The following is a 27,848-nucleotide window of genomic DNA, read 5'->3' as shown; positions in this document are numbered from 1 at the left end:
TAGAGTTTCATCACTATTTTTCTCTACAATACTAGAGGTGATTATATTCATAGAAACGATAAATAAATGGTTATTTTTTCACACAAATGTTTGTATCTTCAGACTAAACAGTGATCTCAGAACCATCAAAACCATTTCTGCTCTCTGAGATGTTCCTAGTGCTTGTTCATAATCAGTTAAAGTTCTTCCCACAGAGGGACAAACACATGTCTCACACTGAAACAGAGACTTATTTTAGATCAGACTCACAGACACGACATCACCGGTTTGTTTCTTCTGATTAAAAACGTCCCAGAAGTCGATTTCCTTCCAGCAGCAGAATGAAACTCCAGTGTAGTGTTAAAAACAGTTAAGGAGGGTTAAATATGAGCTCTATTTATTTACCCTACAGTTCCTCACATTCACATCATGAACTTTTACACATTTACAGTGATATAACCTGGAAATGAAGTGAACTGAACTGAGATCTATTTAATTTACACTATATTGTATGTAGATATTTTTATTGTGACACAAAGATTAAAAAATGTTATTACATGAAGAGAAAATTTATTGTCTATTACAAATACACAAACTTTTTAAAATGATTTTAATTGATGCCCATGAAACAGATCCAGGTTACAGTTCTTTTTTTCCCAATATAATGAAACAGAAAACAGTCACTGGTTCATCATGAGACCGATTTCAAACTTTATCGATTTGTATAAAACACATCAACCTCATCCGAATACAATCAAGTGAATTAAGATGAATTAATTATAAGCAAATATTAACATGTTGTGAGTAAAATATTTATTTGAGGATATATGTAATAAATTTAGTAAATAAAACTGTTGAATTAGTCAAATTGATGATGATCTGCCATTTCTGACTACATCTGATTATCTGATCATAATTTAATCCCACAGTGGTAAAGCCATGGCCACATAGAGCTTTGCTGTTAGATCCTTAAGATCTCCCTCTTTTACTGGGAAGCTCTTCAGTGCTTCAACTTTCTCTTCTTTCTCCTTAATGAAGGTGAGGAGATTACTGAAGGCCTTGATGAACACTTCAGTAACTTCCATAAATTTTTTCATGTCGTATGCTGTTGGACATTTAAACTGAATTTTCCCATCAACAGTTTCTTGAAGGGACTTAGCGATGGTTTCGGCATCTTCAGTGGCCTGAAAAAGCACAAAAATCACAACATAACAGCAGGACAACAATATCGACGTATCTACACAGAATATTATAGAACTGAGGGTAAAAACATCAGCATCGTGACGAGGATCAAAACAAATCTGAGACAAAGTTCTGGTAAAGTCTCCTAACCACATCTGTGGCTTCACCTTCCTGCAGATCACTAACTGTAAACACACTGGCCACAACCACACCTGAGAGGTTCAGAACCCACAACCTGAATGTTTTTGAATGGTCCAGTCAAAGCCCAGATTTATCTGCCACAAGACCTGAACATTGTTGATCACCATCAACAATCTCTATCTAATCTGTCTGAGCTGGAACATCTTCATCCATCAGAACTGAGAAGTTTATGGAGACACATTTCAGATGACGGCTGTAACTGCAAGCCAAATGGTTTGGTTAGTTTTTTGTGTTCAGGACTAACATCTGCCCTGGTGTCATTTTAAAACAATATCTAAGCGTGTGTGAATGATGTGATCTGGATCATGTGGAAGCACGTAAATGTTTCTGAGGATCATTCTGAGGATAATTTACCTGAAAATCTGTATCAGATCTGTCACCTTACCTGTTCTATAGGTGTGAGGTATTTAGAGAGAATGGCTTCCATTGGCAGTTCAAATCCTTCCAGACAGATGGTGTCATCCTTGTGGATCTTCATCCAGTCCAGTGCCTTCTCGTTTATCTTGGCTTCAGAACTGATCACATCACTCAAGGCCTTTATTACATTACTCATGCGCTTGTGGGTTTCTGATTGACCGTGTGGAAGAAGCTTGTTTAAAGCGACATTTACCCCCCACAGGATGGCGCCAATCGCTATATTTTTGGCAGTGAACTTGGCCACTGTAGAAACACAATCTTTGATGGCTGAAAGGAACTTTTGGAGCTTACTCTGGGTTGTAGAAAGCTCTTCGATCACAGTGCGGGTTTCAGCGATTTCACTTCTTAGTGCTTCTTGTGCTTCTTCAGATAGTTCCTCAATACCTTCCTCTGCTCCTTCTATCGCTTCTTCAACTCCCTCAATGATCTCTCCAAATTCAGCCATTTCTGCAAAGTAACCTAAAGAATACAAATGAAAATCATTTATTGTCAGTAGCACTAACAAATCCATCTGTTTATATGTATGTGTGTGTGTATATGTGTGTGTGTGTGTGTGTGTGTTGGCCATAAAAGGCTGCATCTGATTATTGTTTTGTTTGCATGTAGTCAGATATTATTAAATAAATGAATAAAATCCTTCACCCATAAACTTGACTCAGTAACATAACTAAATGATATTAATATTTTTGGTTTTTAATTCTATAATTAACTGATTTAAAGGTTTGACCTTGTGCCCTGCAAGTTTCCTGCCTCAGTGTTGTGTGTGATTACTTACAGTCTGATCTCAGTTTCCAAACCACTCTTATCCCCGAGGTGTGTGTGTGTGTGTGTGTGTGTGTGTGTGTGTGTGTTTCGAGGATCAGCACTTTTATTACACAACTCATTTGGGCGTCTACATAAACCCCCCCTTTTCCCTAGAAATGTTGCTCATGTGGGCGTCTCACCATCATTATATTCACTGCTTCATATCTATAAGTGCAGCATTGCTGTCGGGCGGAATCCTCATATCTCCAAAACCATTATTTTTTAGGTAATTAAAAACACGCTGTATCTTATCTGCAATGCACAGGGTTTAGTCCGCGTTGCAGTGGATTGTCTTGCGCTAAATTCCTGTCCTCAGATGAGCACCAGAACTAGCGGGGATCAAGATTTTTTTTCTTTGAGCCCAGTGTTTTGAAGACATTTACCTCAGAAGATGTGTTGATTCTTTGCGACTCTTCTTGAGGAGAAATATGCTGCGAAGCTCTACCGCGGAGTGAAGAAGAGGTGGACAGTTGAAGTGTCCAATGGAGTTAAGAGATTTGCGCTCAAACTATTTTCAAGACTTTAGATTGGTTAATAACTTGTAAAAATAACAGACCCACATGGGGACTGACCGATAGCATCAATATGTGAAAAAAATATGAAATTGACAAAATTAGACATAGGAGGTTTCCGCCCGACAGCGACGATATATTACTGCTGTATATTGTACAAAAAGCATAATATTGCACACTATTGTTATTTGCTCTCCCACACTTTATGTACATTACTGATCGCTCATATTCTATATTCATATTTTACTCATTCTATATTCATATCTTATACTCATCCTGTTTATTTTGTATCTCATTGTCTGCATTGATTTCTTGTATAGTATAGTGTTATTTATGTCTGTACTTTTGAGTCACAAACTGCTGGAACCAAATTCCCGGTGAGTGTCAAAATGAACCCACTTAGCCAATAACTCTGATTCTGATTGATGAGGGAAGTGAGAACAGATTTGAGGAATCGCTTTCTACAGGAAGAAATAGGGTTTCCTTCAAGTTAAACAACCGGTTGCCTTCAACGTTTTTCCCCTCACATTCCTGTGACTCCTGCAGAGCTGCTCGGACTCGACTCTTTACACACAGATAAGTAAGAATTAATGACATTACAGGAACTTTTACAAGTAATGGAGTGACTTGTCAGGTGACAGGTTTCCACTCATCTGTTATCAACTGTTATGGCTCTGAAATCATTATGTTAGTGAACACTGGTCACATTTACACATCAAAACTTTATTTCTGTCAGTGATTTGTAGAGGAGACGAATATAAACACAGATCATTTATCACCATGAAGTAATAAAAAAGGACCAAAAAGTGTTAAGAAGAAAAAACTCCACTATCATCAAGAGTATTTTATCAACAGCGTCTCAACCAACTAATATAAAGTGCTAATTAAAGTGACATGACTAACTTATTTTATCTTATACTTTATCATTAAATTTTATATTTATTTATCATTTTATTCTTGTTTAAAATAGACAGTGTTGTTTAAAGTACTAGAAAGCAATACTTCAGTAAAAGTACAAGTAACGTACTAGAAAATGACTTCAGTAGAAGTGAAAGTTACCTTTTAGAATATTACTCAAGTAAAAGTCTTAAAGTATCTGATCTTTACTGTACTTAAGTATCAAAAGTCATTTTCTGAATATTTTCTGTATTTGAAGTAAAAGTAAAAAGTAAAATTTCAGTGATTTTCAGTAGGCATAAGAGACACTTCATCTGGTAGGAAGAACCTTTCATTCCAATGTACAGAAACATTTCTTGCAAATACGGCCATGTGTGTATAACGTTATCTTCTTCACCCTGTTCACCGCTATCGTCGGGGTGGTCGTCTATGACAGGGGCGACAAACCCGCGGCTCTTGAGCCCCGTGCGGCTCGTTGCCCGGTTTCACGTGGCTCTTACTTTCATATCAAAGTTTGTATTTGTGTCTTTTTATTGTGCGTGTTCGCTTCGCTGGAGTTCAATACGGTATTTTCGTCAAACGTGCATGTGAGTGGGATGAAAATACCTCAAAGTTTCCCAGTAGGAGCAAAATCATTTGAGTAAACAATTTGTGTCATTTGTGGCTCTTTGCAGTAACACAGTAATCTGGCTCTTGGTCTCTGACCGGTTGGCCACCCCTGGTCTACGATAACGGGAGGTCCAGTAGGTGCTTCCATGGCGGTTTCAATTGTGCTTCCGCCTCCTTTGGCAACATTCACCAAACCTCCCTTATTGCAGTCGCACACATTTCTTCTGATTTTATTTTGTAGTAACGAGTAACGAAGATGCTTAGTGGAAATATAGCAGAGTAAAAGTATACATTTTATCTAGGAAATGTAGTGGAGTAAAAGTGAAAGTTGACAAATTTAAATAGCGATGTAAAGTACAGATACGTGAAATTTCTACTTAAGTACAGTAATGAAGTATTTGTACTCCGTTACATTACAACACTGAAAATATTACACATCATCATAAAAACTGTCGAGTAATTAGACAGATACACCGATGAAGCGTAATGAATAAATTCTGTTATTTCAATACAGAGCTGTGAGATGACAGCTAACACCTGATTAGCGATAGCGAAGGTACATCCTGGACGCAGAGAACAGAAGTGTGAAGGTTCACACAGATTAACTCTGCTGAGGAGTACTGATTTTACCCCGAGCCCAATACACTGCCACACACACACAACTCACACACAACATCAGCAAAAAAGTCCAGACAGCGTAGATGGCGTTGTAATCCCTCGCCTCATCCACTGTGGCAGCCTGTGGGAGAACCACTAACATTTACACACATTCACACACAAACACCTCAAAATGTTCAACACAGAAACAATAATCTTTCTCACGATTAGTCCTCCAGCGATGATGGCGAAGAAGATGGCCAACAGTGAGGAGTAAATGCAGCGCTTCATGGGATAGTGCTGTCCAATAAAGCTCCTGCCAAGACAAACAGAAACCTTTACAGTGCTGCCGTAACACAATTACCCAGTACCGCTTTAAACACAATTATTAACCTTTGCTATGATATTTTATAATAAAGATTAAAAAAGCAATGATACTTTTCCCCTTTCTTTTTTCATCTTAAACAGAAACATTATGAAGCTCATTAATTCATGTTTCAGTGAGACAGACAGGTCTTACACTTCACGGCAGTGAGGACATCGAACACGCTGCTTTCCTCCTGATCGAGGGGCCTAAAGCACAGAGAGAAACTTCAGACTGGGGCAAGAAGGGTCACTTTTACTCCTTTTACTCCTAATAATGTTTATTATTAGTGCCTGAGTAATACATAGATTTCCTGATACAAGTTTGGGCTTCTACAGAATTACTGATACATCAGCAGTGCAGGGGTCTCATTGATAAAACTGTGCGTAGGATCAATACTAAAAGTTTACATACACCCAAAAGCCAAAAATGGCGTACGCCAAAAAATTTAAAAATGGGGTGAGGAGCCAGTGTCTTAGGGGGTAGCCACTGTCGCCTGCAGGTCATAATTATATTAAAAGCAACATTGTTATAATTATATTAAAAACAAAATTGTTACAGTTTCTACTTTTTAATATTGTTAAACAGCAAATTCATTTTCAGATGGTGCCCTTATAACAACATGAGTGCAGTCAATTGTGCCGATTACATTTGGGAAACCAGACATTGCTGCAAAATTGCATTTTAATTTGAAACTGCCAGTTGCCAAGAACCCCAGTGTGGTGAGGACTTGTATTTGGACTGGGATGGCATGGTTCCGGCGTGTTGCCCTCTCTAATACTGGACCCAATTCAACACATAGATCTAAGAGCACAGCTCTAGAGAATCTAAATCGGCTTATTAGCCAGTCATCATCATGGGCCAGGAAATCATCATGGTCCCTGAAAACTCGTTCTCTCCTTATTCTCCCATTGGCATAATCCTCCAACAGTGCCAGCCATCATGAAGCATTACATACCCGGGTCACCGGAGGATTTATATGTTTCTAGCAATTAGACTGATCGATAACACCTTGACAAAATCACAGAATAAATTTGTGGCCAAAAATTTAAGACGAAAATGTTATAGTGAACACATGCTTCTTCATGACGGTTTTGTAATGAACACCGTAATAGTTAGGACCGATGATGAGTCGCGATTGTGCTTCATGACTGTATTTGCAGACTTTGACATTTTATGATATATGTACATTAAGGAAAATATTTAGTTTTTACACTGTGTTCTGTAGTTCTGTAATAAAAGGGTATTTCATGCTATTCTGTATCACATGTAGTCGCGCCATCTCCTCCTGCGCTCCCGTTGTGGACAATGTGACTGTAAGGCAGCACTGAATATTATTATTATTATTATGAATACATTTTGAATTACGTTTAGATTTTACTAGATGTATATAGCCTAAAACAATCAGCACAAATAACACTGTTGGATTTAATCTTCATGATAATGTGGATATAACATATGAAATGGAGTGAAGATTAAATGTCATTAATTCCTATAATCTGCGATGGGTTGGCACTCCGTTCAGGGTGTATCCTGCCTTGATGCCCGTTGACGACTGAGATAGGCACAGGCTCCCCGTGACCCGAGAGGTTTGGACAAGTGGTAGAAAATGAATGAATGAATAATTCTTATAATCGTTGTTCTCACATTTATTTTCTACAATCTAACTTCAGTTCACGACCTCACCATCTGTGTCGCCAATTCCCTTTGTCTCCAGAATGTGCGTACGCACAGCTCAAAGTTTGCTTATAGGTGCGCACATTCTCCCGTCAAGTTTGTTTTTTATAAATCACAACCTTTGCGTGGGACCTGGTGTACGCACGTTTCCAGCCCTGTTTTATGCGTACGCAAGCTTTATAAATGAGACGCCAGATCTGTACATCTTTACCGTAAATCTGTACATTTCACTGTAACGTAAATGTACTGGAAATGTTTACAGTAACTCATTGCTGTGTATTAGTTAGTCCTCTACTGGAAGTCTGTAAAACTCTATTCTATGATGATGATGATGATGGAACCACCAGAAAGGTTTGTCTGCAGTGGCCACAGATGGCTCGTGTCCCATAACACTGCACCACAGCACTGCTCGGATCCGTCAGCTCCATCACTCTCTTACTGAGGAGACACAGACACACACAGTAAAGTTATAACCATCTGATTCACAAGACAACCACCACAGGACAGAGAGTCTGGGTTCGCTGTCACTCACAAGGTTCGCTTTGGTTTTCCTTACCACTGAGGACGAGGACACGCCACTCGCTGGGAGGAGATTTTACATATCAGTAGACAATGACATGGACAGCGAACAAACCTCTTTCCTACAGGGGGACTCCTCAAGGGCTACACACACACACACACACACACACACACACACACACACACACACACACACACACACACACACATACACCTCATTTATAAAATCTCTTAAATCCAAAATGTGTAAGCTTAAACTGTTGCATGTAGCATACATCAGATAGCATGCATTAATATAAACCTGCATTACAGTCAGAGCCACTGACCACCGATCGGAGTCCAGAATTGTGGGAGTTTACTGGTGAAATCACTGGGAGCTGTTACCAGGAATTGTGATGATGGGAATCAGCACACTAACCGTGGCCTCCTGACAAACTCCACACTTCACTATATACTGGTTGCTGTTAGAGTCCAGTGCAATCTGAGCTCCACACACACCACAGCACAGGGAGGCGGAGCCAACAACGGGCACCACCCAGTATGGAGGAGGAGCCTCTGCCTGATATGGTGGAGCAGAGGGGACATCTGGGGGAAAAGAAATATGAATCAGATGGGAAAGAAAGAGGGAAAATATTAGGCAGATTTTATTTAGTAATTACAAAAGATATTACAATGACAAATTCCCCTTTCAGTGTCTAGCTAACAATCCAACACACACACACACACACACACACACACACACACACACACACACACACACACACACACACATATATATTACATTTACACTATTATAAACTTTTGTAGAAAGATTATTTACATTTACATTATTTACATTTACAATGTTATATACTGTTGTAGAAAGGAAATAATTTACATTATTTACATTTATATTATTTGTTATTACATTATATAAATGTAAATAATGTAAATATAAATAGTGTAAATATAATTAATATAAATCTAAATAATGTCCTTTCTACAACAGTATATAACAGTGAAAATGGTTTTCAAGATGGCGCCGCAGATGGCTGCCTCGGCACAACTCTCTCTAGTACTTTCCTTCTTTTTGTATACTTCCTGTGTGTTTGCTTACCCTACCGTGATAACTTACACTAGAGAAGAACGGCTTAACATCGGGCAGTTCACTCCAGACAACTTTTCACAAACCCGGATAGTTTTTTGGAAATCTTAGTTGGAGGAGCAGCTTCGCTCTGTGGTACATGGAGGAGACGCCGGTGAGGGAAGCGCGCCGGTGCGCTAGTGAGGCTACAACAGAGGGGATTTAGAACTGCGCTCCCATCGATTCACCTGGCGAACCTCCGCTCACTGCTGAACAAAATGGATGAACTGTTTCTTCTCAGCGGATCAAACAAGGACTTTTCACGCCCTGCTGCTCTCTGTTTTACTGAAACTTGGCTCAGTTACTCAATCCCGGACAGTGCATTACTTCTCTCGGGCTTCCACTTACACCGCGCGGATCGCATAACAGAGCTATTGGATTCTCTTTTTATTATTCTTGGAGACTTTAACAGGGCAAAACTTACACTTGAACTTCCAAAATACAGACAGCACATAAATTGTCCCACAAGGGAGAAAAATACACTGGATCATTGCTACATAATTCTGAAGAACGCATATTTCTCTGTACCCAGGGCAGCCTTGGGGAACTCTGATCACTGCTTGGTCCATCTTATTCAAAAATACAGGCAGAAACTAAAATCTACTAAGCCTGTAGTAAAAACAGTGAAGAGATGGACCAGTGAGGCAGGAACTACAAGACTGTTTTGACTGCACTGATTGGAGCATCCCAATCACGCCCCTCCAGGTGTCACTGTCGCTGCCCATGTGAGCGTTTTAATTCACACTTTTAAGTTTAAGTCCCCCAGTAGAACGACGGAGTCCCCGGTCGGAGCACTTTCCAGCACCCCTCCCAGAGACGCCAAGAAGGTTGGTTACTCTACACTGCCATTTGGCCCATAAGCACAAATAACCGTGAGAGACCTATCCCCGACCCGAAAGCACAGGGAAACGACCCTCTCGTTCACAGGGGTGAACTCCAACACATAGTGACTGACCTGGGGGGCTATGAGCAAGCCCACACCAGCCCGCCTCCTCTCACCACGGGCAACTTCAGAGTAGTAGAGAGTCCAGCCTCTCTTGAGGAGTTGGGTTCCAGATCCCAAGCTGTGCATGGAGGCAAGCCCAACTATCTCTAGTCGGTATCTCTCCCCCCCCCAGAGAGGTGACATTCCATGTAGCCACATTATGTGTTTGGGGATTGGGTTGCCGAGGCCCCTGCCTTCGACTGCCACCCAATCCACAATGCACCGGCCCCTTACGGTTCCTCCTGCAGGTGGTGGGCCCACGGGAGATCAGCCCCACGTTGCTCCTTCGGGCTGAGCCCGGCCGGGCCCCGTGGGGTAAGACCCAGGGTGGCGCCCCGGTTGCGCCATACCGGGCGATGTCACGGACCTTGGTATTGACTTCTTCATAAAGGGCTTTTTGAACCGCTCTTTGTCTGGCCTGTCACCCAGGACCTGTTTGCCTTGGGAGACTCTACCAGGGGCAAAAAGCCCCAGACAACATAGCTCCTAGGATCATTAAGGCATGCAACCCATCCACTACAATAAGGTGGCGGTTCAAGGAGGAAGTCAGACTTGTTCCCAGTGCATATTGGACTACGACATTACATTACATTACATTTATGGCATTTAGCAGACACCCTTATCCAGAGTGACTTACAACTGAGGGTTAAGGGCCTTGCTCAGGGGCCCAGCAGTGGCAGCTTGGTGGACCTGGGGTACGAACCCATAACCTTCCGATCAGTAGCCCAACACCTCAACCACTGAGCCACCACATCCCACATCGACAGGGCTGCCCTTTGTCACCGGTCCTGTTCATTATTTATATGGACAGGATTTCTAGGCGCAGTCAGGGGCCGGAGGGAGTCCGTTTTGGGGACCACAGGATTTCATCTCTGCTTTTTGCAGATGATGTTGTCCTGTTGGCTTCCTCAAATCAGGACCTTCAGTGTGCACTGGGACGGTTTGCAGCCGAGTGTGAATCAGCGGGGATGAGAATCAGCACCTCCAAGTCCGTGGCCATGGTTCTCAGCCGAAAAAGGGTGGCTTGTCCCCTTCAGGTTGGCGGAGAGCTCCTGCCTCAAGTGGAAGAGTTTAAGTATCTTGGGGTCTTGTTCACGAGTGAGGGAAGGATGGAGCGGGAGATCGACAGGCGGATCGGTGTATCTTCTGCAGTGATGCGGTCTGTTGTGGTGAAGAAAGAGCTGAGCCACAAGGCGAAGCTCTCTGTTTACCAGTCGATCTATGTTCCTACCCTCACCTATGGTCATGAGCTTTGGGTCATGACTGAAAGGACAAGATCCAGGATACAGGCGGCCGAAATGAGTTTCCTCCGTAGGGTGGCTGGGCTCTCCCTTAGAGATAGGGTGAGGAGCTCGGTCACTCGGGAGGAGATCAGAGTAGAGCCGCTGCTCCTCCACATCGAGAGGGGTCAGCTGAGGTGGCTCGGGCATCTGTTTCGGATGCCTCCTGGACGCCTCCCTGGGGAGGTGTTTCGGGCATGTCCAACCTGGAGGAGGCCCCGGAGAAGACCTAGGACACGCTGGAGGGACTATGTCTCTCAGCTGGCCTGGGAATGCCTCGGTATTCCCCCGGAAGAGCTGGAGGAAGTGTCTGGGGAGAGGGAAGTCTGGGCATCCCTGCTTAGTCTGCTGCCCCCACGACCCGGCCCTGGATAATCAGTAGAAGATGGATGGATGGATGGATGGATGATTGGAGCATCTTTGAGGCTGGAACTGACAGCCTGGATGAACTGACTGACACTGTTACATCGTACATCAGTTTTTGTGAAGACATGTGTGTGCCAACCAAAACCTTCTGCAAATACAGTAACAACAAGCCATGGTTCACAGCCAAACTCAAAAACCTTCGACAGGCCAAGGAAGATGCCTACAGAGGGGAGGACAAAACTCTGTATAAGCAGACCAGGAACCTACTGAGAAAGGAGATCAGAATAGCCAAAAGAAGCTACTCTGAAAAGCTGAAAAGCAGGTGTTCAGATAACAACCCTGCATCAGTGTGGAAAGGCCTGCAAGACATCACAAACGACAAGAGTCGCCCCCCCATCTCCCACTGAAGCAAACAAAGACCTGGCTGACAACCTCAACACCTTCCTCCCCTCCTGCTTTAAACTCTTCACAATCATCCCGGTCCCAAAGAAACCCTCCATCACTGGACTGAATGACTACAGGCCTGTCGCTCTGACATCTGTTGTCATGAAGACCTTTGAACAGCTGGTATTGGCCCACCTAAAGTCTGTCACAGAACAGATGCTGGATCCCCTACAGCTTACCTTGCAAACAGAGCAATGGACGACGCAGTCAACATTGGACTGGACTATATTGTGCAACACCTGGACTGCCCAGTGACATATGCCCGGATTCTGTTTGTTGACTTCAGTTCGGCTTTTAATACTATAATTCCGGAAATTCTCCACTCAAAACTCCTAAGTCATCTGTCAGTGGATCACCAGCTTCCTGACAGACAGGAAACAACAGGTGAGACTGGGAGATGTCACCTCCAGCATTCGGACAATCAGCACTGGCGCTCCTCAGGGATGTGTCCTCTCCCCACTGATATTCTCCCTATACACTGCACTTTAAGTGACCAAACTGTTAAACTCCTGAAATGTGCAGATGATACTACGCTCATCTGTCTCATCCAAGATGGCGATGAATCTGCATACCGGCAGGAGGTGAAGCGGCTGGTGCTATGGTGCAGTCAGAACAGTCTAGAGATAAACACCCTCAAAGCTGTGGAGATGATAGTGGACTTTAGGAAAGACCCCCAACACTACTCCCCCACACAATATCCAACAGCCCAGTGTCATCTGTGGAGGCCTTCCCAAGACCTGAAATGGGAGTACAACATAAACGCCATCATCAAAAAGGCCCAGCAGAGGATGTACTTTCTATGTCAATTAAGGAAGTTTGGTCTGCCACAGGAGCTGTTGATGCTGCCTTTGACACAGTGGACCATGACATTTTGTTATCTCGTCTGGAAAGTGGGTGGGCATCAGAGATTCAGCTCTTGAGTGTTTCCGCTCATAACTCCAAACGAGGACTTTTAGTGTTAGTGTACTGTAATGCATTTCAGTGTGGTACTCCAGCTGCACTGCAGTAGACAAGAAAGCCCTTCAGAAAATAGTCAACACAGCCCAAAAAAAAAATCACTGGCTAACCACTACCCTCCCTGGAAAGCATCGCCCACTCCCATTATCGCTCTAGGGCCAAAAACATCATAAAGTACACATACCACCTGTTTAATCCTCTGTCCTCAGGCAGGCGGTACAGATCATTAAGAGCAAAAACCACCCGCTAACAGAAAAGTTTCTTCCCAGTTGCCATCAGGACTTTAAACTCAATGCACTAATCTCAAATACCATTCCAACCTGTTATCTATAGTCACTTATTTCACTTAAATCTCTTCTGTCTAAGCTGCTGCTATTCTTACTGTATATATGGTCACTTTACAAAATAGGCACTTTATTACTATCAATAGTCACTTTACTCAATGGTCAATTTATTCAGACTATTTAATGTGAATTTCACTTGGTGTATTTATGTGTAAAAGTGTATTGTTTTTGTCTGTGGTTATATGTCTGTTTTTATTGTCTGTGGTTATATGTCTGTTTTTCTTACACCGATCAGGAGTAGCGCTTCTAATTTCGTTGTATGCGTAATACAATGACAATAAAGGCATTCAATCAATTCAAGCAACTTTTCAGGATCTAGAAAAGGTCATACATGCATTTATATCATCTCGATTGGATTACTGTAATTCTCATTATATTGGTCTTGACCATTCCTCTCTAAATCGGCTACAGTTAGTTCAAAATGCAGCTGCCAGGTTACTTTCTGGAAAGAAAAAGTATGATCACATTACCCCAGTGTTAGCTTCCTTACATTGGCTCCCAGTTTATTTTAGAATACAATTTAAAATTCTTTTAACTGTTTTTAAAGCTCTGAAAGGTCAAGCACCCATTTACTGTATATTTCTGAAATTATTCACCCTTATTCAGCACTCAGATCTCTCAGGTCCAATAATCAAGCTCTTCTTCAGGTTCCTCGATCATTGTTGAAATCTAAACGGGACGGAGCTTTTGCAACAGTTGCACCCGCTCTCTGGAACCAGCTTCCTCTCAGTATAAAGAATGTGTCTTCTGTTGGGGGTTTTAAAAAAACAGCTAAAAACCCATCTGTACCGTCAGGCTTTTCCTGTTGAGTGTTAATTTGTCTTTCTTTTTTAACTTTCATATATTATACCTGGGGGGCGCACGGTGGCTTAGTGGTTAGCACGTTCACCTCACACCTCCAGGGTTGGGGGTTCGATTCCCGCCTCCGCCTTGTGTGTGTGGAGTTTGCATGTTCTCCCCGTGCCCCGGGGGTTTCCTCCGGGTACTCCGGTTTCCTCCCCCGGGTTAGGGTTAGTACATTTCATTCCCTTTGGGCCTTTTTACACCTGGTCACTTCATGTGTGTTCTCTGATCCGATAGCTATCTGATTTGTTAAAACCGTTCCATTTACATTAGGCCACAAAAATGCGTCTTGTCGAAACGGATATCGATCCGATCTTTCTGCTCCTGCCCAAAATGCTAATACTGTATATTTTACCTCATTTCCGGGGTAATTGAAATGGAACACACTTTGGTGTATGCGGTTGCTACAAAAAAACAGCAATTACTGTTTGCTGCATCTTCGCTGGCAGCAGCAGTGCATTTTAAGACCCAACGAGACACCTGGGTGAAAGATCAGAGCCAGCACTTGTGGGAAAACATATTTGTTTCTGGCGTGATGCACGACTCGCGAGTCACCTGGAGTGACGTACTTCCATTTGGGAGAAGTATAGCGCTGACGTATGTGCTTGAACAACCACATGCATTTACACCTGTCCAGTTTCATCTGTAACGTGTCCCAGACCACCTCCTGAAGGGGTTTGAATCATCGGATTTATATCCGTCTCGAAACTGTTTCGGAGGGCATTTAGACCTGGTCTTTTTACCATCGGGTAACTATCGGATCACAGAAAACGCAGGAAGTGACCAGGTGTAAAAAGCCCCTTTGATGCTCTCTGTGTAACTGAAATGTGTGCAATGAATGAGGTTAAACATCGCTTCGTCTTTAAAAAAAAAGGGGAGGAAACCGAAAGAAAGTCTGCGTTTACCGAAGAAAACCTGCTCCTGACCAGGTTAGGAACACAACAGAAGTTACCTCTCTTTCAGAAACGGGCTTGACTTAACCTCCTTCTCGGGTTTAACATACCTCTATTTCTGCAATGGAAAACCCAGTTTCCCTCATTTCAGGGTTAAAATGCTCAGAGTTTTCACTTAACCTCCTTTCTGAAACAGGCCCCAGGTGAACTAATGGATGATCACAAACTGTGATTTCAGCACATTGCTGATTGCTAATACATTTTTACATTTACGGCATTTAGCAGACACCCTTATCCAGAGTGACTTACAACTGAGCAACTGAGGGTTAAGGGCCTTGCTCAGGGGCCCAGCTTGGTGGAGCTGCGGTTCGAACCCATGACCTTCCGATCAGAAGCCCAACACCTTAACTACTGGGCTACCACATCCCTAATAAACACCAGACCAAACAGCTGACTGACAAACAGAAGACATGACAGTCTCCAGACGGCTTCATACACAATAATCCCATGAAACATTATCTGACCATGAAGATTAATCCACAGAGTTTTTTAGAATTTAAGTGACTTTTTGTTTTGATCCAAATAACTCAGAGGCTTAGTGTGACTCTGTGATTCGGTCTAATGATTCAATGATTCAGTCTCAACTCACTGACTTTGTTTAAATGACACATTAATTCAATGTAACTGAATCAGTCATTCAGACCCCGGAAATGACTCTGTTTAAAAGCACTGATCTTTCCTTTAGCAGTAACAGGAGGATTATTAAATACTTTTCCGATATACGGTATGTGTCACTAATATCGACTAGAATAGGGACAATGATTGGGGTTGTTTAATAAAAGTTGTCTGATTAAACCGTAACAAACTGCGTTGAAACTGATTCTGAACCGATTCCGACTCTTAAGTAAACATGACTCACACTCAGTTTGTCTAAGTGTAACGGAGAAATAAAAGTGTGTATGAAAGCGTTACAGAATAAAGTCATTATAAGAGGCATAATAAAGGCATTATAAGAAGGTAGACACTATAATAACACACTAATAACGGAATATTACAATACGGAAGTTATGACGTGTGTGAATGCACTAATAAAACCATGTAAACAATCCGAATAAAACTCACGTTCTGACGTGACGGACGTGTAAAGTTCGGCTTCACTCGTCTCTGCACTCAGCAGAGGAGATTCTTCTGCTTTCTCCGTCATGGTCACTGTTATTTACAGCTGAAACTGAGAGAAAACATCAGAAAAGTCTTCAGTCCTTCACCATAGAGCTGGATATGAGCAGGGAAGGGAAGTGGGCGTGGCTTCGTGCGTCATCACAGATTACAGATTACAGCAATTAATAAAGATTTAATAAGGTTCATTAATGTTCATTAAAAACTTTGTCAATAATGACAACAGAAGAAGAAGAATCTGTATTTATAAAGTGCTGTGCAATCAAAAATAAAATAATTATTAAAATATGTTAATAATAATAATAATAATAATAATAAAATGTATAAAATAAAAATGTAAACTAATAAATAATACATTATAAGATTTAATTTGAGTAAATTTAATTCATTAAAAAGTCTGTGCTTCCCAACAGAGTGAATAAACACAGTCAATTATTTTGTAGAATAGAATATAACCGTATTTGTAGAATTCATCTAAAACTTTCTGGATGTCGAGTAAAGTTATGTGTTAAAGACACGAACACAGAATTCATGGATTTATTAAAAATCAAGTTAAAATAGGAGGAGGTAAATTCAGCTGATTCTGGAGTTCAGAGCTAACCATAAAGAGCTCTGTTGTGGATTTTGGGTGATAAGAGATGTCATGATGACAAAGGAACAAGGACGAACAAAAAATTAAATGATTGTAGTGAATTAGAGATCAGACACACAGTTGAAGACAATTCAAGTCAAGAAGCTTTTATTGTCATTACTGTATTGATGAGACTTACACACCGAGTATCCCGTCCGGAACCCCGTTTATTAACTGCTTACGGTCTTACACACAGTCAGAACTGTATTGTAGCATTACACTGCCCTCTAGTGGCCATCATATACAATATACACATCTCAATACAAATTCAACCATATACTGTATAGCTGTTGCAGTACACATTGAAATGATACAACGTTTTTCCAGGATCAGGGTGCTACATAACACGAAGACAGAGCTACAAGGACTTAGTAAGTTAGTCCTAGCCACATACAGTGCAGCTGTGCAACCTGGTGTACACAAGACAAACAAGACAGTGCAGGGCAAGACAAACAAGACAGAAAGACAGACAGGACAAGACAGAAAGACAAACATTACAAAATGACAAATACAAGAAAGACAACAGAAACAGTGCCAGTGTACATATTGTATGTTCAGACAATATTGTGTGTGTAGAAATACTGGAATGAACACAGTGTTATAGCAGCAGTTACCTGAGATATTGTAAAGTATTGTGCAAAACAGCAATACACTGAAATATGAGACAGCATGTGCAAAGAGCAAAAACAGCATGTAAACAGTTCAATTCAATTCAATTCAATTAAATTTTTTTTATAAAGCACATTTAAAATCCACCCGAGCTGGCCAAAGTGATGTACATAGAGATAAAAGAAAAGGAAAAAAGAAAGAACATAAATATAAAAGAACGTGTACAAATTACCAACAATTAAAAGAACAGGAAAAGCAGATCATCATAACATCAGAATAAAGATAAGGAGTAAGAGTACCAAAGTTAATAGAGACTTCATCTGGGTGCCCTTTTGGCCCAAATTGAATGATTTGGGTTTTGTCATCGTTAAGTATCATAAAATTATTTGTAAGCCATAATTTGAGTTCTTGCAAGCAAGCCTCCAATCTCTTGTATGCCGAGTTATCTTTGTGCTTAACAGGTATATAAAGTTGTGTGTCATCCTCATAGCAGTGATACAACACCCCAAATTTGTGCATAATTGATCCCAGAGGTAACATATACAGCGAAAATAATACCGCTGCTAAAATCGTTCCTTGGGGTACACCACAGGTGACGTGGGCCACCGAGGATGAATGGACACCTAAGTTGACTGTAAATCTTCTGTTTGACAAAAAGGATTGGATCCATTTCAGTACTGTGCCAGTGATACCAATCGAGCATTCAAGCCGAGATAAAAGAATCTTGTGGTCTACGAAATCAAAAGCAGGGCTCAAATCTAAAAACACTAAGGCCATGGTATCACCAGCATCTGTGGTCATTATGTGCTATGGAGGGTTTTAAAGCCAGACTGAAAAATATCAGAGATGGAGTTGATTTTCAGGTAGTTTCTCAATTGTACAACTTTTTCAAGAATTTTATATACAAATGGAAAATTTGAGATGGGTCTGTAATTTGCATATATTGTAGAGTTGATGGATGTATATTGGAATTGTGTGTATTTGGTGTAGGTCTGTACAGTCTATACAGTTGATGTATGTGTGTGTTGTTCTCAGTACAGTTCAGTTATTAAGGAGACTGATGGCTTGTGGAAAGAAACTGTTACACAGGAGGCAAGAGGGTGAAGAGTGTGTGTGAGGAGTATGTGTGGTGAAGAGTGTGTGTGTGAGTGGTGTGTGGGGTGAAGAGTGTGTGTGTGAGTGTGTGGGGTGAAGAGTGTACGTGAGGAGTATGTGTGGTGAAGAGTGTGTGTGTGAGTGGTGTGTGGGGTGAAGAGTGTGTGGGGTGAAGAGTGTGTGAGGAGTGTGTGGGGTGAAGAGTGTGAGTGAGGAGTGTGTGTGGTGAAGAGTGTGTGTGTGGGGTGTGTGTGGTGAAGAGTGTGTGTGTGTGTGTGAGGGGTGTGTGGGGTGAAGAGTGTGTGTGAGGGGTGTGTGGGGTGAAGAGTGTGTGTGTGTGTGAGGGGTGTGTGGGGTGAAGAGTGTGTGTGAGGGGTGTGTGGGGTGAAGAGTGTGTGTGAGGAGTGTGTGGGGTGAAGAGTGTGTGTGAGGGGTGTGTGGGGTGAAGAGTGTGTGTGAGGGGTGTGTGTGATTAAGAGTGTGTGTGAGGGGTGTGTGTGGAGAAGAGTGTGTGTGAGGAGTGTGTGGGGTGAAGAGTGTGTGTGTGGGGTGAAGAGTGTGTGTGGGGTGAAGAGGGTTTGTGAAGGGTGTGTGGGGTGAAGAGTGTGTGTGAGGTGTATGTGTGTGTGTGGCGAAGAGTGTGTGTGAGGGGTGTGTGGGGTGAAGAGTGTGTGTGAGGGGTGTGGGGTGAAGAGTGTGTGGGGTGAAGAGTGTGTGAGGGGTGTGTGGGATGAAAAGTGTGTGAGGGGTATGTGGGATGAAGAGTGTGTGTGAGGGGTGTGTGGGGTGAAGAGTGTGTGTGAGGGGTGTGTGGGGTGAAGAGTGTGTGTGAGGAGTGTGTGGGGTGAAGAGTGTGTGTGAGGGGTGTATGTGGTGAAGAGTGTGTGTGAGGGGTGTGTGTGATTAAGAGTGTGTGTGTGAGGGGTGTGTGTGGAGAAGAGTGTGTGTGAGGAGTGTGTGGGGTGAAGAGTGTGTGAGGGGTGTGTGAGGTGGAGTGTGTGTGAGGTGTGTGAGGTCCACAATGTTGGCTTTGTGGATGCAGCGTGTGGTGTAAGTGTCCATGATAGAGTGAAGAGAGACACCAGTGATCTTCTCAGCTGTCCTCACTGTCCACTGCAGGATCTTGTGATCTGAGATGGTGCAGTTCCCAAACCAGACAGTGATGCAGCTGCTCAGGATGATCTCAATGGTCCCTCTGTAGAACATGGTCAGGATGGGGGGGGGGTGCCTTTCTCAGCCTCTGTAAGTACATAAGAGTAGTTCAAGATATATATGAATGGTGTATGACAGCAGTGAGATACAGTAGCGCTTTGAACAATTTTCTATTGTTTCAAAGCAGCTTTAAGTATGGAAACAGAAGAGAGTGAAAATAAATGCATATAATAATAATAATAATAATAATAATAATAATAAGAAGAAGAAGAAGAAGAAGAAGAAGAAGAAGAAGAAAATGAAGAAGAAAAATAAGAAGAAAAATAAGAAGAAAAATAGTATATATATATATAAAATTAAAGTTCAAAATAAATAAAAAAAACAAATAAATTCAATTAATTATATATCTATCCCTATCCTGCAGAAAAGGGAATTATGCAACAATGCTGTTTGTGGACTACAGTTCAGCGTTCAGCACCGTAATTCCCTCCATGCTCACCTCTAAGTTGCAGGTCCTGGGACCTTTGCTGACGACACTGTTGTGGTGGGCCTGATCTCCAACAACGACGAGACGGCCTACCTACAGGAGACTAAAAACCTGGAGAGATGGTGCCAGGAGAACAATCTTCTCCTGAATGTCAGCAAGACTAAGAAGTTGATAGTGGACTTCAGCACAAAGCAGGAGCGGTCATACCAACCGCTAAACATCAACGGGATGCTAGTGGAGAATCACTTCCTGGTTCGGGAACAGCACCATGCGGGACAGGCGAACCCACCAGATGGTGGTGCGGTCAGCTGAACGTACCATCCACACCAAGCTCCCTGACTTCCAGGACATCTACAGCACGTGGTGCCAGACCAGAGCCAGGAAGATTGTAAAGGATCTCAGAATCCCAACCGTGGACTCTTTTCTTTGTTGCATTCAGGGAAACGCTTCCGCTCCGTGAGAGCAAACACAGAGAGAATGAGGAGAAGCTTCTTCCTGCAGGCCGTTTGGAGTTTAAACCAGGAAACACCCAGGACTTAATTCTGGACCTTTCCCTCTATCTTGACTGTTTTTCTGCACACCTTTTTTGCACTGTCACTTTAACTCTGGACTGTCACTTTAACTCTGGACTGTCACTTTAACTCTGGACTGACACTTTAACTCTGGACTGTCACTTTAACTCAGAACTTGCACAGCACAGTGACACTTTATACACTATTTACACACCATACTGCACCTGGACACTTTAAAGACAATCATTAAAAACCATACGCATTTATGTATATTTATGTATAATTATATACATTATTTTTTCACATGTATTTTAATATTTTATATAGTTTTTATACAATTTATAATTTTTATTTATCTATCTCCTTTTGGTTTTTATTTATTTATTTATTTATTTATTTATTTATTTATTTATTTATTTATTTATTTATTTATTTATACCCGTAATTACATTACTTTTATGCTTAAATAAAAAGTGCAGGAGTTTAAATATTTGGGGTCAAACATCTAGTGTGATGGGGAGTGTGGAAAAGAGGTGAAGAGTTGAGTACAGGTAGGATAGTGGGTGGAGAAAAGTGTCAGGAGTGTTGTGTGTGTCAGAAGAGTGTCAGGAGTGTTATGTGTGTGTGTGTGTCAGAAGAGTGTCAGGAGTGTTGTGTGTGTGTCAGAAGAGTGTCAGGAGTGTTGTGTGTGTGTGTGTCAGAAGAGTGTCAGGAGTGTTGTGTGTGTGTGTGACAGAAGAGTGTCAGGAGTGTTGTGTGTGTGTGTCAGAAGAGTGTCAGGAGTGTTGTGTGTGTGTGTCAGAAGAGTGTCAGGAGTGTTGTGTGTGTGTGTCAGAAGAGTGTCAGGAGTGTTGTGTGTGTGTCAGAAGAGTGTCAGGAGTGTTGTGTGTGTGTCAGAAGAGTGTCAGGAGTGTTGTGTGTGTGTCAGAAGAGTGTCAGGAGTGTTGTGTGTGTGTGTGTGTCAGAAGAGTGTCAGGAGTGTTGTGTGTGTGTCAGAAGAGTGTCAGGAGTGTTGTGTGTGTGTCAGAAGAGTGTCAGGAGTGTTGTGTGTGTGTCAGAAGAGTGTCAGGAGTGTTGTGTGTGTGTGTGTCAGAAGAGTGTCAGGAGTGTTGTGTGTGTGTCAGAAGAGTGTCAGGAGTGTTGTGTGTGTGTCAGAAGAGTGTCAGGAGTGTTGTGTGTGTGTCAGAAGAGTGTCAGGAGTGTTGTGTGTGTGTGTGTCAGAAGAGTGTCAGGAGTGTTGTGTGTGTGTGACAGAAGAGTGTCAGGAGTGTTGTGTGTGTGTCAGAAGAGTGTCAGGAGTGTTGTGTGTGTGTCAGAAGAGTGTCAGGAGTGTTGTGTGTGTGTCAGAAGAGTGTCAGGAGTGTTGTGTGTGTGTCAGAAGAGTGTCAGGAGTGTTGTGTGTGTGTGTCAGAAGAGTGTAAGGAGTGTTGTGTGTGTGTGTGTGATAGAAGAGTGTCAGGAGTGTTGTGTGTGACAGATGTGGAGGAAATTCTATTCTATCAATCAGAAATAATAGTTCAAGTGAACTTTCCATAAGTTGCAGAGAAGACCGCAGCAGAGTCCTGTGGAATATCAAACTTCTTTATTCACTACACTTGCAAGTGTGAAGTCAGTCTGTCAGTCTGTCAGTCAGTCTGTCAGTCTGTCAGTCAGTCAGTCTGTCAGTCAGTCTGTCCGAACCTGTCTGAACAGAGTGAGTTACTGGGATGTAAGGCAGTTCTCCATTTATACATGAAGCTACTGTATGTGTGTCTTCCACTGTGCGTGTCTTCCTCTAATCTTGTTTTCCTCTAATCTTGTTTTCCTCTAATCTTGTCGTCGCACAAGCAGGGCGACGGTCACGCCGTTATTATCCACACCACTGCAGCCTGCAATGTTCTTGTTTCTTCTACTTGTGTGCAACTGGAAACAGTTCAGTTCCTGTTATTTTTGCTGTTCCTAGTTTTGAGTGTGTGTGCATATTGGTACAGAATGTTCAATGTTCATGTTTGTTAGTCACAACATTTTCTATTACATTTCCACCCTTTTGAATCACAAAAATGGACATAAAAATTGCTAAGGAAAAATTAATAAAAAATACTGCAATTATTGATCTATATAATACACATATATTAGACTTAATCATGCATGCTTGTGCTAAAATGTGGTTTGAATAGGGCTTCTTAAGCAAGCATTAGCTAAAACAGTGATGATAAAACAGAAAATGGGTCTTCTTCTTCTCTCTCTCTCTCTCTCTCTCTCTCTCTCTCTCTCTCTCTCTCTCTCTCTCTCTCTTCCAGGTCGCGTTGCCTGATATGCACGTTTCTGAGATGCATAGCTGTTAAAGTGTTGTCAAACGCTGTACACGCTATCTGTGTGATCAGTAGGACTTGGAACCGCCCTGTCCACCTCGAGGATGACCCGTTTTCTTGACCAGAATCCACTCACCATGTTTCAGCTTACTCTCAAACTTGCCTTTCTCCTGTTCCTTGACTACCTGCTTAGAAACAACAGCGAGAGCACGGCATAGCTTTTCACAGAATTTAATCATAGCATCATCACACATCATTGTCAATGCAGTACTGTTGGTGGGACATAGTCCCGTGCTTGGGGCCTGCCAAAAAGAATTTCAAATGAGCTTAGGTTAGATCGTGCTCTGGTACGTGTTCTCATGTAACGTAACACTAATGGTAGTGCTTTGGGCCATGGCAATCCGGTCTCTTAACAGCATTTGGCCAATTTATTTTTAGAGTACCATTGCCACACCTGATGCACTCAGGGATTCACCACCTAAGTATGATTTCTGTAAACAGTGCCTTAGCTACTGCCGTGAAGTCTCGTTTTGCTGTCGGGAAAATCTCTACCCATTTAGAGAACATGTTGTCTATTATTAGGCAATACATTTTGCCTGCTGATGGAGTAAGGTCAATAAAATCCATCTGTAGGTATTGGACAGGTGCTTGTGGCTGGAACGGGATGCCTGGATGCACCTCCAATCCCCTTCCTGCATTTTGTTTCTTACAGATTAAACATCTATCTAAAAAATATTTTTAGAGTAATTTTGTAATCCCTTAGTGTACCAGGTCTTTATTATTTCATTTTACAACCCCCCCCCCCCCCCCCCTTTTAACTTAGCATATAAAGACAACAATCTTTTTGGTAAAGCCGGTTTCCCTGAGGGACCATACTGTACCAAACACCTTGTTTTTGGACACTTCCCACCTTCCTCCTGTGTTGTTTCTCCTCACGATCACTCATAACACCTTTAGAAATAGGTTTGTTATTACACGTTTACATACTGCAATTGCTTTTGAAAGTAGGATTGCATCCAAGAGGTCAGCTATCAGTCCATGGTGTGTGATGGGTTTGCCCAAGTAAGTTAAAAACCCCCCTATGTTTCCACATTGTGCCAGAATCATGTGTAACACCAAAAGCCTACCTGCTATCAGTATACACAGTCACAATCTTACCTTCTATAAGGGCAGTATGTTCTGCTGCCTCTGCTGAGTAATAACATCGAAGTTTACCTGAAAGTAAAATTTCGTTCTGGGTAACTACTGCAAACCCCACACAGTTTTGACCTGTTTCTGAGTTCCTGGATGCTGATCCTGTCTCCTGTAAATGAGTCCTTGGGCAACAAACTCATTAATCACACTCACACAATCATAAGGCTCCCCATCATGCTCTGTGGGAAGCAGTGTGGCAGTATTAAGAATTGCACATTGGTTAACAGTAACATTTGGCATTATTAAAAGCACAGTGTTATATCTCATGTTATATCTCATGTTATATCTCATATCCTGCAGCCGTAATATGTGCTATAAAGGCAGTTTGTTATAAAGGCAGTTGTGACACAGCATGTGGGACCGAGTTAATCCACTGTAGCTACTGCTCTGAGACACATGAGCAGACCTGCTGTCACTGGATCCAGTTTAGCTGAAAAATATGCTACTGGTCTGAGTTTTCCCACATGCTCTTAGAGCAAAACTGATGTCATGCATCCCCCCTTTTTCATCAACAGTTTGTGTAAGTAGTCTGTAGTGTCTGTTTCAGCTTTTGCATTCTCAGCCCACGTTACTTTGCTGTGTGCTTGTAGGCCTTGTCCATTGCGCTCAGTGGTGCCTCTAAAAAAGCATAATTGGGTATAAATAATTACAGCTTTAAGAGTAAACATTTAATATATTTAAGAATAAATAATTACAGCTACTCAGTTGTACTTAATAATTTAAGTGGAATTCAGTTGAAAACATTAAGAAGAAATATTAATAATATACATAACATTCAAAGAGTCTTAGACTATTTATTTTTTACACCAAAATTCATATTTTAAAGCGTGTATTAATATTAGGTTCAACTCTGAGAGTAATAAAAATCACAGAAAAAAAATCAGAGAACTTTAAAGACAAATTGATAAAGTTAAAGAAACTTGAAAGGTAAGTTGAGAAGTGTGTTGATGTGCAGGACGTCTCTAATGAGGGTCGGCAATGTGTTGTTGGGCCTCGCGTTTCTTCAGTCGCTCCCTCCTTCCCACCTCTCGGGTCTCCAGCAAGGTGCAACCATTTAATGATGTTGAATGCAATGTCTTTATTTGAGGCTTTTGCAGTAAGGGGATTCTGCCTGAATGCACCTGCAATAAAGATGAATTTAAATAATGCTAGCAGCAATACAACCTGGAAGTTAGAGCTGGAGGATAATGGAAAAAAATTCATTAAATATAAATTATTTCCTTTAATATTTTAATTGCAATTATTAACCACCTCTGATTGACCACTGTATAACATTTTTTCCCAGTATATTTTCAAAAGGAATTGCAAATTGTATTTTTCAATATGTGGGCCATAATAATACTATAATTTCTCTCATCTCACTCATTTTCTACCGCTTTATCCGAACTACCTCGGGTCACGGGGAGCCTGTGCCTATCTCAGGCGTCATCGGGCATCGAGCCAGGATACACCCTGGACGGAGTGCCCACCCTTCGCAGGGCACACACACACTCTCATTCACACACACACACACACACACACACACACTACGGACAATTTTCCAGAGATGCCAATCAACCTACCATGCATGTCTTTGGACCGGGGGAGGAAACCGGAGTACCCGGAGGAAACCCCTGAGGCACGGGGAGAACATGCAAACTCCACACACACAAGGCGGAGGCGGGAATCGAACCCCGATCCTGGAGGTGTGAGGCGAAACATGTTTTCCCACCAGCGCTGCTCCAATCTTTCACCCAGGCATCTCGTTGGGTCTTAAAACGCGCTGCTGCTGTCAGCAAAAATGCAGCAAACAGTAAATGCTGTTTTTTGTAGCAACCGCGTACACCAAAGTGTGTTCCATTTCAATTACCCCGGAAATGAGGTAAAATATATTAGCATTTTGGGCGGGAGTAGAAAGATCGGATCGATATCTGATTCGCCGAGACGCGTTTATGTGGCCTAATGTAAATGGAACAGTTTTAACAAATCAGATAGCTATCGGATCAGAGACAACACATGAAGTGACCAGGTGTAAAAAGGCCCTTTGTGATCCCACACAGAGGTCAGTATTCCACTGAATTAATTCCACAAGAATGAGTCTTGAGCAACATTTCTATAGAAAAGGGGGGGGGGGGGGGGAGTTATGTAGACGCCCACATGAGTTGTGTAATTAAATTGCTGATCCTCGAGACACACAGCTCTCTCACAGACACACAGCTCACACACACACACACACACACACACACACACACACACACACACACACACACACACACACACACACACACACACACACACACACACACACACACACACACCTTGGAGGACAAGAGTGGTTTGGAAACTGAGATCAGACTGTAAGTAATCAGACAGAACACTGAGGCAGGAAACTTACAGGGCACAAGGACAAACCTTTACATCAGTTAATTATAGAATTAAAGACCAAAGAATTTAATATCATTTAGTTATGTTACTGAGTCAAGTTTATAGGTGAAGGATTTTATTTATTTATTTAATAATATCTGACTACATGCAAACAAATCAATAATCAGATGCAGTCTCTAATAAGCATCACTTTTTATTCTTCTAGGTCAGACTGTAACATGGGAGCCGTCCTCGCCGTAGTCGTCGAGGTGGTCGTGGCAGGAATAGCTGCCGCAGCCGAAGCCGCCACTACGGAGGCTGTAGCCGCTTTGGTAGAAGTTGGGGTGGAGTCTGTGGTGGAGGCTGGAGAAGCTGCAGTCACTGCAGCAGAGACAGCAGCAGAAACCGCAGCAGAGGCAGCAGCTGAAGGTGCAGCAGAGGCAGCGGGTGAAACAGCAGCTGAGGTGGCATCCAGCACAGCAGCAGAAATCACAGCGAAAATTCTGTCCTACATCCCCAAACTTTTTAAACTTATTAAAGAAGCATGTGCAATCGACGCCATATTCAGAGCTGCAGAAGAAGTTTTAAAACTGATCTTATATGATCCTTCAGTTGCTGAAAAATACAACAAACTGCACATAGCTGTGAACATTTTAGAAACACTCAACACGAAGATGAATGAGATCATGAAGTGGCTGGAGGACCATAAGAATGACTCTGTAGAACTGGAGGGAATTGATGTCCCCTTGGAGTCAGGCATCCTGGCCAAATTCTTGCAGCAACTCACAGTGGTAAGAGAAATGTTCAAATATTTATTTTGCATTAGTGCCCCCTGGTGGAGGTGAGGTGTTGTTACTCCTAGACATCTTTTTATTTTTTGTTCAACAGTCTGTCCTTATCTTCTTCTTACCACATGCATATCAGACCTTTCTGTATATCTTTTGCACATCTTCTTGACTTAGTGACTATGGTGAGGCCTACAGATGGACCCTGTCCTCCAAAGCTGGATGGACATGAACATAAAACCCAGTGTAATTATTTGTATGTTTCAGGCTCTGGGAAACATGCAGAGACTCTCAGAAGACATCAACAAACTCAACCAGAACAAAGAACCAATCAAAGACGGCCAGATTACAACCATATATCGCAGCATGATCCGTATCGTGTCAACATTTGAGTCTCTCGCTCAGTTCAAAGAGGAAAAACAAAGCAAAATAGCTGCATTGGCATCACTTCCTGTCAGCATGAAGGAAGCAGAGGCGTGGAAGCGTGAGCTGGGTTCTGAGGATGTTCCGACTCTTCATCTCTTACATCTGTCTAAGTTTAGATATAAATAAAAAATAAACTGGACTGGACTGAAAATTG

General features: G+C 42.1%; 2 protein-coding genes across 5 annotated transcripts; one reads left to right on the top strand and one right to left on the bottom strand.

The window, feature by feature from the left end:
• Positions 1-572: 572 nt before the first annotated feature.
• Positions 573-16,306, bottom strand: LOC113656467 (type 1 phosphatidylinositol 4,5-bisphosphate 4-phosphatase-like). 4 transcript variants are annotated; one of them, XR_003443911.2, is made up of 9 exons: positions 16,116-16,306; positions 8,177-8,343; positions 7,796-7,902; positions 7,584-7,677; positions 5,719-5,771; positions 5,424-5,514; positions 5,269-5,340; positions 1,748-2,238; positions 573-1,163 (listed from the first exon to the last, which is right to left on the bottom strand). XR_003443911.2 is itself a non-coding variant. In XM_027167746.2 (7 exons), exons 1-7 carry the CDS (start codon positions 16,195-16,197, stop codon positions 5,203-5,205), a joined length of 732 nt encoding a protein of 243 aa, XP_027023547.1. In that variant the 5' UTR covers positions 16,198-16,305; the 3' UTR covers positions 3,798-5,202. The 4 variants fall into 4 exon arrangements, 2 of the variants coding, with proteins under 2 accessions (XP_027023546.2, XP_027023547.1); XR_003443912.2 differs by having other exon boundaries at positions 2,071-2,238; XM_027167746.2 differs by lacking the exons at positions 573-1,163; positions 1,748-2,238 and having other exon boundaries at positions 3,798-5,340; positions 16,116-16,305.
• LOC125138311 lies at positions 3,605-27,848 on the top strand. Its single transcript, XM_027167744.2, has 3 exons — positions 3,605-3,675; positions 26,710-27,274; positions 27,536-27,848. The coding sequence occupies exons 2-3, from the start codon at positions 26,723-26,725 to the stop codon at positions 27,818-27,820; spliced, it is 837 nt and encodes a 278-aa protein (XP_027023545.2). The 5' UTR covers positions 3,605-3,675; positions 26,710-26,722; the 3' UTR covers positions 27,821-27,848.

The sequence above is a fragment of the Tachysurus fulvidraco genome, chromosome 10 (assembly GCF_022655615.1).
Source record: "Tachysurus fulvidraco isolate hzauxx_2018 chromosome 10, HZAU_PFXX_2.0, whole genome shotgun sequence".
NCBI classification, from domain to species: domain Eukaryota; kingdom Metazoa; phylum Chordata; class Actinopteri; order Siluriformes; family Bagridae; genus Tachysurus; species Tachysurus fulvidraco.
Note: the sequence above shows the minus strand (reverse complement) of the source record. Positions and strands in the feature narration are given on the sequence as shown.